This window comes from Rhinoderma darwinii, chromosome 9, assembly GCF_050947455.1.
Source record: "Rhinoderma darwinii isolate aRhiDar2 chromosome 9, aRhiDar2.hap1, whole genome shotgun sequence".
NCBI classification, from domain to species: domain Eukaryota; kingdom Metazoa; phylum Chordata; class Amphibia; order Anura; family Rhinodermatidae; genus Rhinoderma; species Rhinoderma darwinii.
In genome coordinates, this window is record NC_134695.1 from 76,808,698 (window position 1) to 76,821,430 (window position 12,733).

The 12,733-nt window shown below is 49.9% G+C and overlaps 1 protein-coding gene across 7 annotated transcripts in view; it reads right to left on the reverse strand.

Annotated features, from left to right (window-relative positions):
* SOX6 (SRY-box transcription factor 6) overlaps window positions 1-12,733 on the reverse strand; it is a 481,651-nt gene that overhangs the window by 70,014 nt on the left and 398,904 nt on the right. For all 7 annotated transcript variants that reach the window (XM_075838210.1, XM_075838209.1, XM_075838211.1 and 4 more), the window contains exon 10: window positions 7,552-7,631. In XM_075838210.1, the coding sequence (XP_075694325.1) occupies window positions 7,552-7,631 (80 nt within the window). The remainder of the gene's footprint in view (window positions 1-7,551; window positions 7,632-12,733) is intronic.

Consider the following 12,733-nt stretch of genomic DNA (forward strand, 5'->3'; position numbering starts at 1 on the left):
GGTCGGTGATGATGTTCGGGGTGATCCCCTCTTTGTACACGGATATTAGTGGTGGTCGGTGATGATGTTCGGGGTGATCCCCTCTTTGTACACGGATATTAGTGGTGATCGGTGATGATGTTCGGGGTGATCCCCTCTTTGTACACAGATATTAGTGGTGGTCGGTGATGATGTTCGGGGTGATCCCCTCTTTGTACACAGATATTAGTGGTGGTCGGTGATGATGTTCGGGGTGATCCCCTCTTTGTACACAGATATTAGTGGTGGTCGGTGATGATGTTCGGGGTGATCCCCACTTTGTACACAGATATTAGTGGTGGTCGGTGATGATGTTTGGGGTTCGGGGTGATCTCCTCTTTGTACACAGATATTAGTGGTGGTCGGTGATGATGTTTGGGGTTCGGGGGTGATCCCCTCTTTGTACACAGATATTAGTGGTGATCGGTGATGATGTTTGGGGTTCGGGGTGATCTCCTCTTTGTACACAGATATTAGTGGTGGTCGGTGATGATGTTTGGGGTTCGGGGTGATCTCCTCTTTGTACACAGATATTAGTGGCCGGTAACTTTGTAACTTTATGTCGGTGAGAACATTTTCTTTTTCTTGAATCCTTTGGTCCATTGCGCAGATACAATCCATGTAGTTGATAATTGGTCCTGTCTGACAGTAAATAGCCTGATCTTGTCTGTCTTTCATCCCGGGATTCCATGCGAGGAAGCAGCGGAGCGATAATTCAGCATTATTCCCGCCTCAGTGCACTAATCGCTTAAAGAGTAGCAAAAACCCAGCGCGGAGTGCCACGAGGTTCCTTGCAGCCTCCCGGCTGGAGGCAAAGTCCCGGCTACAGCAACATCCAGATGTCAGGAGCAGCGTGCAGAGCCGGGTGCAGAACACGGCCCCGTCACAGTCTGCTCCAACATCTGTCTGATCTGCTGCTCTGCAACCTGCCGGATGAGAACTCCTCATCCATTATGTCTGTCACAGGGTCCTGCGCTCTGCTTTACCGGCGGCCACGCGGCTCCCGAGCACTCGTTAGGTTTATGAGCCCGGCGCAGGGTTTGCTCTTCACAGGACAGTACCTTGCTCCTCATTAATGTGACACGATGACGGCACAGAGCAGACCGCGGTGCAGCAGCCGGGACCCACTAACTACCTGCTGCCGGCGCCAGGACGAATGGCCGAGAAGAAAAATCCGATAAATCTGTAAATCTCTACAGGGAAAGAGTTGCTCAGGCCGGTCATAAAATAAAACCTTCTCCAACAAGGCAAGAAAAAGTCAGAAAAGGAGCCGGAGAAATCAGCTGAGCGGAGTCTGAATATTGGTCTCCGACACGGGTAACAGATTCTGGGTGACAATTACTAACGGCCGCCATTACTGCGCGTCGGGGTGTCTGAACGTATCCTGTATAATTACTATAATAAAGGACAACAGCGAAGAAGATCCAGAAGCAGCCGGGCGTGCGCCCTCCCATAGACCAGAGAGACCCCTGTCCACTGATGAAGATTACATGTCACGTGTGGCCCTCTGATGAAGTCTGAGACCCCCACAATGCGCTGCGTTGACCACCCCTGCCCCCGTTTCCTCTGCTCCATCTGCACAGAATACATTGATGACAGTGACGGGACTTGATGAGATGTCCGACTCCTCAGAAAAGCCTCGTGTGGGGGAAACACAATGTCACAGAAATTTCCAGTGTAAAGTAAATGTTTTTCCTTTTCTGCCCTTTGCTGTAAAATCTAAAATAGCTGAGCAGCGACCCCCGCGGAGAGGCGCATTATCCCTACATGCGGAGGACAAGGCGCGCTCAATCATGTACGAGGCCATTAATGCCGGATCCCCCCAGCCAGAAACACTCGAGTGGACTCTCAACACGACACTGCCTGTAAATTGTCTTTTTCCACGCTCCCTATGATAACCCTCGTGTGAAGACAGTGTGAGAGAATTTAGGTAAACTGGTGCCAATTAGAATAAGTAGCCGGGGCCACACAATTGACCTCTGACTGTGATCCAATGGGAAGGAAACGAGACAGGAGAGCGCGGCCGGCCTAACGATGGCGGGAGGCTCGGGGGTGGCATTTAACCCCACTTTCCTGTCATCTTCCTGCCACAGACGCACTGGGGGTCCCTAATAAATCACAGCAGTGTGGAACGTGTGTCATCTGTTGTCAGCTTAGTATTAAATGTGAGGGAGACACAGGACATGAGAGGGGGACGCCGGAGAGATGAATCTACAGCCATCGCTGCACACAACGCCATTCACCCTACACAGGAGCGGATCCCTCCACCTGATGAAAAGAATACAATGACCTTTAATCCTGCGAATATAAATCAGTCTAATCTTCTGCGGACGGTTCGATCTCCTGCGGACGGTTCGATCTCCTGCGGGCGGTTCGATCTCCTGCGGGCGGTTCGATCTCATGCGGACGGTCCGATCTCTTGCGGGCGGTCCGATCTCCTGCGGTCGGTCCGATCTCCTGCGGACGGTTCGATCTCCTGCGGGCGGTTCGATCTCCTGCGGGCGGTTCGATCTCATGCGGACGGTCCGATCTCTTGCGGGCGGTCCGATCTCCTGCGGGCGGTCCGATCTCATGCGGGCGGTCCGATCTCCTGCGGGCGGTTCGATCTCATGCGGATGGTCCGATCTCATGCGGGCGGTCCGATCTCCTGCGGACGGTTCGATCTCCTGCGGGCGGTTCGATCTCCTGCGTGCGGTTCGATCTCATGCGGACGGTCCGATCTCTTGCGGGCGGTCCGATCTCCTGCGGGCGGTCCGATCTCATGCGGGCGGTCCGATCTCATGCGGGCGGTTCGATCTCATGCGATGGCGGTCCGATCTCATGCGGGCGGTCCGATCTCATGCGGGCGGTCCGATCTCATGCGGGCGGTTCGATCTCATGCGATGGCGGTCCGATCTCATGCGGGCGGGCTAATCTTGCGGGGCACTGCCTTATCTCACGAAGGCGATTCACTCATCTGTAATCGGGACTGCTGAGAACTTTCTTATTAAATAGTAATGTAATAATTGCCAACAAAACGCACAATTCTGATGGTTTTACGATTGTCGCCCACTAGCTGAATATGTGTTGAAAACCTCATCTGCCATCTTGGATTTTTCATGCATTAGACGGCTGTAGTCTGAAGTTCATGTTATGGACGTTACGTCACAATCTATGTGCAGGGTGGACCTGGGTAAATACCGTCAGACCAGCGAGCGCTCATCCACCTGACATCCATCTTATCTCTTACACCAATCATCCACATGTAGGCGCTCACGGGTAGATGTCTTGGCACATTGGATGTGAGACACCAGGTGGTCGGGCCCCAGCGCTGTCACCTCCCAGCAGGCTGACCACAGACTCACCAATCATTGAGACCATCCGACCGACAACAAGCGTCAGAACCGATCATCTGTGCGTCTGTGGCGTCAAAACAAACGTGTTACAATAAATCTCGGCTGCTGGTCGTTCCCAATACCATTGTAATATATCAGGAAGGGACGGCAACGGTGAATAAGCGCTGGATGTGGGGGTGTCCGCAGGGGCGGCAGTGTGGCTCTGTATCAGCTGACATATATATATATATTCTTTCCTCATGTCCGGGATGTCCAGTGGGTTCAGGACGCTGGTTAACCCCTTGTTTGCCGGGCTGCAGGGGCCTGATCCATGACAGAGTTAATCCCGTCACCCGCCCTTATTTTAGTTGCCTGAAATTACGGTCGGGTAAAAGCGTTTAAGTGCGTCTCAGCATCATTAAGAGTGGCAGCTCCGCCAGAGCGAGCACATTACAGACACAGCATTGAGCAAATTAATTTTCTTCAATAAAGTCATTTTTAAGCCTCATATATTTCCCAATCTAAACAGATGTCACCGATTCATAAACAGAATAAATGGATTAAAATAATCCATTACTGATATGCTGACACACGGAGACGCTTTAATGAGAAGCGCCGGGGCCGGGGGACCATCCTGAACGCCGACCACTTAATAGTCAACAAGACGACAGGTACATCCTTCAGCCGCGCCGCCCGCTAACATCAGCCGACATTAACCCCTGCTAACAAATGGCTTTTACATGACACGGCACGCGCGCTATAGACTGCGCCGACACTCTCCCAACGCACCACAATGTGTCACTTCATACAATAATATTTCTTGATAAAAGGCCAACTCGCAACATTGTAGTTATTTAAAGGCCCCATTTACATGGCTGACACATTACACGGAGCCGCTCTCTGCGCGCATCACTCATGTGAGTCTCTTAGCGGCTGCGATAAAACAGCTGAGGAAAGCGAATGTCAGCGGAAGTGGGAAATTGATGTGGATGAGGGAATGCGCTGCCCTCGCTGCTGGATATTTATTAGCCCCCACAACCTTCTGGCTGCCTGTGCTGGGGGTTAGAAAATGACCCTAAGACCTAAGTCCTGTAGGTGCTGCCGCCAGTGCACTTCTTATGAGGAACCTCAGATCACACTGAAACTTATTGGGAAATATTCCGGGTTTGACAGAACCACTGGTCTCTCATACGATCAACAAGGTGACTGAATGGAGTAAAAAGAGCAAACAAAGTTTCTTCTCTAGTCACATCCAAAGTAATATTCATCATTTTCCTATTTGACCCTAAGGGGAATGTTTCATCAAAAAATGACCTAATGTTTTAATCAAATATTAATGTTGAACATATTTATTCAGATCATCTCTCAGCATCATCATCATCATCCCAGGCAGGATTACACGGACAGGTAACACCTATATATAGATAACACAGGATCCACCATTCATAATAGACTGATCCTTCCTGTTCTGTAGAGATCACTTCTCAGCATCATCTCATTATCATCACAGGCAGGATTACACGGACAGGCAACACCTATATATAGATAACACAGGATCCACCATTCATAATAGACTGATCCTTCCTGTTCTGTAGAGATCACTTCTCAGCAGTCATTATCATCACAGGCAGGATTACACTGACAGGTAACACCTATATATAGATAACACAGGATCCACCATTCATAATAGACTGACCCTTCCTGTTCTGTAGAGATCACTTCTCAGCAGTCATTATCATCACAGGCAGGATTACACTGACAGGTAACACCTATATATAGATAACACAGGATCCACCATTCATAATAGACTGATCCTTCCTGTTCTGTAGAGATCACTTCTCAGCAGTCATTATCATCACAGGCAGGATTACACTGACAGGTAACACCTATATATAGATAACACAGGATCCACCATTCATAATAGACTGATCCTTCCTGTTCTGTAGAGATCACTTCTCAGCAGTCATTATCATCACAGGCAGGATTACACTGACAGGTAACACCTATATATAGATAACACAGGATCCACCATTCATAATAGACTGACCCTTCCTGTTCTGTAGAGATCACTTCTCAGCAGTCATTATCATCACAGGCAGGATTACACTGACAGGTAACACCTATATATAGATAACACAGGATCCACCATTCATAATAGACTGATCCTTCCTGTTCTGTAGAGATCACTTCTCAGCAGTCATTATCATCACAGGCAGGATTACACTGACAGGTAACACCTATATATAGATAACACAGGATCCACCATTCATAATAGACTGACCCTTCCTGTTCTGTAGAGATCACTTCTCAGCATCATCTCATTATCATCACAGGCAGGATTACACTGACAGGTAACACCTATATATAGATAACACAGGATCCACCATTCATAATAGACTGACCCTTCCTGTTCTGTAAAGATTACTCATCATCATCATCATCACAGGCAGGAATATACAGACAGGTAACATATCTATGTAGATATAGATAACATAGGATCAACCACTGACAATTGGCGTGGACACAATTCTCCTCCTCAGACTCCCTGCACAATGACCTCTGCACAGGTCACAGAGCATGCCCACAACACTCTCCCATAGTAGTCAATGGTCCCCTCCTGTCCACAGGTTCCTATGGTCCATGTGGCTGCTGTAACGTATATCTCTAAATGCTGTTAACAGCAACTCAGGCAAGATGGCTGCCCCATAATCATGTACAGAAAATAGAATACAAAAAATAAAAACAGATAAAAAAAAACCCCATTATGTTTCACTATCTGGTTTTAAATAAAATATAAGGTGATAAATTCCTGTTAAATCGGGCTGTGGGTTATCTACCCACTGCAGGCACTCAAATGACCTGTCATCTGACCTGTGTACTATGATAACAGAAATCTGCAGACTTGTAAGTGCAGCTCTGGATGTGACTAGAGTATAACACACATTTCCCATTACTTCATACTTCCTCTGTTTCTTAGATTTGACATAACAACTTAAATTATTGACACCTCTGGAACGGCTCCTGATCAGTGATTAAGTGCGGGGTCGGGGGCCGCACACGGGATAGCAGAGCTGGAGACCTATATATGAGGTACAGCCCTTTATCCACAGTAATCTCCAGGCATCGGCTGAATATCTCAGCTATAAATAGGACTCACGGTCCCTTTCACTGACTGCAGGTGCCCCCCTTGTGTCATCCACCCCCATAACATCACAGTGGAAGACCGACGCAGATGGAGATTTGGCTGTGACTAGATGAAAATTCTGTAAAGTGTTTATTATACGGTGCGTTCTCTGAGATTGTATCACACATGATAGGATTAGATACAGCACCTCAGCAGACAGTATCACACGATAGGATTAGATACAGAAGATAGGATTAGATACATAAACTCAGCAGACGGTATCACACATGATAGGATTAGATACATAAACTCAGCAGACGGTATCCCACATGATAGGATTAGATACATAAACTCAGCAGACAGTATCACACATGATAGGATTAGATACATAAACTCAGCAGACAGTATCACACATGATAGGATTAGATACAGCGGCTCAGCATACAGTATCACACATGATAGGATTAGATACACAGCTCAGCAGACAGTATCACACATGATAGGATTAGATACACAGCTCAGCAGACAGTATCACACATGGTAGGATTAGATACACAGCTCAGCAGCCAGTATTACACATGATAGGATTAGATACAGTGGCTCAGCAGACAGTATCACACATGATAGGATTAGATACAGCGGCTCAGCATACAGTATCACACATGATAGGATTAGATACACAGCTCAGCAGACAGTATCACACATGATAGGATTAGATACACAGCTCAGCAGACAGTATCACACATGGTAGGATTAGATACACAGCTCAGCAGCCAGTATTACATATGATAGGATTAGATACAGTGGCTCAGCAGACAGTATCACACATGATAGGATTAGATACAGTGGCTCAGGAATTCAATGCTCTGCAGCACATCACTACATGAGAGTGATTTATTTATTTTATTACTGAGATTTAAGTTTATAAATACAATTCCAAAACAGCAGTGAGGACTGACACAAGCACAGTAGAGAGAGGGAATAGGCAGAATTGATCCTGTCCAATCAGAAGACAGACTGAAGTATAAGACCTGTCCGGTGCAGCAGCGCCCCCATCTCCCCCCTGGGTGTAGGTTTTACCTGCTTTGCACATACCTGGAGCTGTAATGGGCTGAGTCCGGAGGCGGCAGCAGCTGCGATCGATGATGGAATGAACTGCACGGGGAAGTTATCACCTGTTGGAAGAACAATGGATGCAGGTTCAGACACTGAGCAGAGAGGACACGGGACATGTGGAAACACAACCCCACCACCTGCACAGACAATAGAGCGGGTAACAGCAACCGAGCCGCGCTCACACCCTATAGAAACCCCACAGCCGGGGATCACATACATAACCACACAACCCAAACACCCACAGACCCCCCACCACCTTACACCTCCCCGGCCACAGACCCCCCCATCACCTGACACCTCCCCGGCCACAGACCCCCCATCACCTGACACCTCCCCGGCCACAGACCCCCCATCACCTGACACCTCCCCGGCCACAGACCCCCCAACACCTGACACCTCCCCGGCCACAGACCCCCCATCACCTGACACCTCCCCGGCCACAGACCCCCCATCACCTGACACCTCCCCGGCCACAGACCCCCCATCACCTGACACCTCCCCGGCCACAGACCCCCCATCACCTGACACCTCCCCGGCCACAGACCCCCCATCACCTGACACCTCCCCAACCACAGACCCCCCCCCCATCACCTGACACCTCCCCGGCCACAGACCCCCCATCACCTGACACATCCCCGGCCACAGACCCCCCCCATCACCTGACACCTCCCCGGCCACAGACCCCCCATCACCTGACACCTCCCCAACCACAGACCCCCCCCATCACCTGACACCTCCCCGTCCACAGACCCCCCCATCACCTGACACTTCCCCGGCCACAGACCCCCCCCAACACCTGACACCTCCCCGGCCACAGACCCCCCATCACCTGACACCTCCCCGGCCACAGACCCCCCCCATCACCTGACACCTCCCCGGCCACAGACCCTCCATCACCTGACACCTCCTCGGCCACAGACCCCCCCCATCACCTGACACCTCCCCAACCACAGACCCCCCCCATCACCTGACACATCACCAGACACAGAACCCCCCCATCACCTGACACCTCCCCGGCCACAGACCCCCCATCACCTGACACATCCCCGGCCACAGACACCCCCCCCCCATCACCTGACACATCCCCAACCACAGACCCCCCCCCCATCACCTGACACATCCCCAACCACAGACCCCCCCCATCACCTGACACCTCCCCGTCCACAGACCCCCCATCACCTGACACTTCCCCGGCCACAGACCCCCCATCACCTGACACCTCCCCGGCCACAGACCCCCCATCACCTGACACATCTCCAGACACAGACCCCCCCATCACATCACCGACCACAGACCCCCCATCACCTGTCACGTCCCCGTCCACAGACCCCCCATCACCTGACACGTCCCCGGCCACAGACCCCCCATCACCTGAGACATCCACGGCCACAGACCCCCCATCACCTGACACCTCCCCAACCACAGACCCCCCCTCACCTGACACCTCCCCGGCCACAGACCCCCCATCACCTGACACATCTCCAGACACAGACCCCCCATCACCTGACACGTCCCCGGCCACAGACCCCCCCAACTCCTGACACTTCCCCGGCCACAGACCCTCATCACTGACACATCCCCGGCCACAGACCCCCCCCCCATCACCTGACACATCCCCGGCCACCGGCCCCCCCCATCACCTGACACTTCCCCGGCCACCGACCCCCCCCCCATCTCCTGACACTTCCCCTGCCACAGACCCCCCATGTCCTGACACTTCCCCTGCCACAGACCCCCCCATCTCCTGACACTTCCCCGGCCACCGACCCCCCCCCCATCTCCTGACACTTCCCCTGCCACAGACCCCCCATCTCCTGACACATCCCCGGCCACCGACCCCCCATCTCCTGACAGGAGACGACGACTCTTGAGGTAATATCTTATGTTAACATGAATAACTGTTACGACAACGACGTTCTTACACAATCGCTAATTATATTTGTTTCTGATCTTATTATGATGGATGAAAACCACAACAACGAAGACTGGAGCGCGCCGCCCTCCTCCCGGCGTCACGTGCGCTCTCCAGGCTATGTGTAAGTACACAGCGCTCCTACAATTGTGCTCTCCCTAATGACAGTGCTGTCACATTACCCAGCACGCGGGATCCGTCCGTCATAGCGCCGCGTTACAATGGACTATTAAACCGGCAATAAATATGAACGTTATTAGTGGGAGCCGTAACAATGTATCAGCCGCACAGATGAAGATGGGCAGGGGAGCGGAGGAGACGAGCCCCCGGTAATGACACTGGGTGGTAATTGTATCAGTCGTGCGCAGATAAGTGACACCTCGCGCCTCCTCCGTCCTCATGTCATATTGTGACCTGTCTCCCCTAATTGATGTGGGCGGTGAGGGGGCCGACACTCGAGCCAGCGGCCATCACACGCTGCACACAATTACACAAGCATTTCATCAATTACTGATGAGAAAAAGTCAACTAAGAAAAATGAATAGAGAGCGACAATCGTGTCACTGCGACATCACCAGCGCCAAATAAGTCCGGACAGAACCACGGCCACATAACTGAAGCCAGGAGGCCTCACACCACAGCGACTAATATTATCCTCTAAGATAAAGAACGGGACCAGAAAGGGAAGCACTGGAAGCCGTCCTTATGTGGGACGTCTAATATTTCATCGTGTGTCCACAAGCTGCTGACTGTCTCCATTAACAACCAGCAGAATAGTGAGTGCAGCTCTGGAGTATAATACAGGATATAACTCAGGATCAGTACAGGATAAGTAATGTAATGTATGTACACAGTGACTCCACCAGCAGAATAGTGAGTGCAGCTCTGGAGTATAATACAGGATGTAACTCAGGATCAGTACAGGATAAGTAATGTATGTACACAGTGACTCCACCAGCAGAATAGTGAGTGCAGCTCTGGAGTATAATACAGGATATAACTCAGTATCAGTACAGGATAAGTAATGTAATGTATGTACACAGTGACTCCACCAGCAGAATAGTGAGTGCAGCTCTGGAGTATAATACAGGATGTAACTCAGGATCAGTACAGGATAAGTAATGTAATGTATGTACACTGTGACTCCACCAACAGAATAGTGAGTGCAGCTCTGGAGTATAATACAGGATGTAACTCCGGATCAGTACAGGATAAGTAATGTAATGTATGTACACAGTGACTCCACCAGCAGAATAGTGAGTGCAGCTCTGGAGTATAATACAGGATATAACTCAGGATCAGTACAGGATAAGTAATGTAATGTATGTACACAGTGACTCCACCAGCAGAATAGTGAGTGCAGCTCTGGAGTATAATACAGGATATAACTCAGGATCAGTACAGGATAAGTAATGTAATGTATGTACACAGTGACTCCACCAGCAGAATAGTGAGTGCAGCTCTGGAGTATAATACAGGATGTAACTCAGGATCAGTACAGGATAAGTAATGTAATGTATGTACACAGTGACTCCACCAGCAGAATAGTGAGTGCAGCTCTGGAGTATAATACAGGATATAACTCAGGATCAGTACAGGATAAGTAATGTATGTACACAGTGACTCCACCAGCAGAATAGTGAGTGCAGCTCTGGAGTATAATACAGGATGTAACTCAGGATCAGTACAGGATAAGTAATGTATGTACACAGTGACTCCACCAGCAGAATAGTGAGTACAGCTCTGGAGTATAATACAGGACATAACTCAGCACCAGTAATATGTATGTATACAGTGACGTTGCTGTATTTATTCATTCCATATATAATCTGTATAATGGTGATTAGAAATGACAGGGGCAGGAAAGCTGCAGAGGACATCTTTAACAGGTCTGCCCTATCCCACTTTTCCTTCGGGCGGGGGTCGTACACCTCCCTGTATAAAGTGCTGATACTGATAACTTTATTGCACTTTGCATCTTCAATATAAATACTAAGCCTTAGAAATCCTGGGAAGAATGCAGAAAGTAAATAGCAGTGAGATCCAGTCCACCGCAGGACCCCATGCACCACGAGACCATCTACAAGTCCATGAAGTCTCTTTATATAATACACGTCCAGGCTGCAGAATGGCCCCCACCACCGTAGGACGGTTCAGAGCAGTGTAGATGTCCCTCAAAGCCATGAAGTGAGACCGGCAGCCGGGCAATGACTGGTGGGGAGATCTTCCATGACAACAACGCGCTTCACAATACGCCACATTTGCGGCTCAGAATGAAGTGAGGTCACAGCGCAGAGATTAACGCATTAAGACTACGTGGGTAACAATGCGGAAACTAAGACTTCACCCCCCATGACGGACACCCAGCCAAGTCCCCATTAAGGTTAAGTTAAAAAAGTCCCATCGTAATCTCGGCAGCCGCTTTGCATTTTGTCCATAATACCTCATCAGACCATCGAGCACAGCGTGCGCGCCGCACAGTCCACTAACAATTGCCTTCTGATTGCATGTGACGATTTGCTACAATGGCTGCACCAGCGCTATATTGTGAGGACTCATACCGAGCAATATTCAAAATATCCGTCTTATTTTCCTCCTTCCATGTGGTTGATTTTAGTTCGCGGACGATTCGCACCGTAGGTTTTTTTTCTCCCCCTGGAAACTAAACAAATCCCCGGCGTCCGCGCTCACGTTAGATTTATTCTTTGCGCCGGATGTAGATTGGAATTTGGGTTAAATAACGTTCCCTTTATCTCTTGTTTTGGTGTAAGGGAAGCGACGGTCGCGGGGGAAGCGGGGGAATTAATGATGCCTTAAAGAGGAAGAAAATAACCATTTACCCGAGCAGCGGGAGGATTTAGGTGCGAGGCCCCCGCACGCCACATGAATTATTCATCCGCCGCCATTGTCTCTCCGGTGTTCCCCTTCACAACATATTTATACTGGATTTACTGCCCCAGAAACACCTTTCCGTTTACAGGGATTCATCTGCTTTTAAAGCGTCAGGTGTACGGGCCGGCAGCCATGTTGGAATCAGGAAGCAATGTCATTGGTCAGGACGGGAAATATGATTTGTCAGCAAAGGACGGCCATATTCTCTATTCATTGCATGTTTGGTCTTGTCAGCCCCAGAGATGGGCGGAGCACGATCATATGAGCGACATTTATAGAGATGGGCGGAGCACGATCATATGAGCGACATTTATAGAGATGGGCGGAGCACGATCATATGAGCGACATTTATAGAGA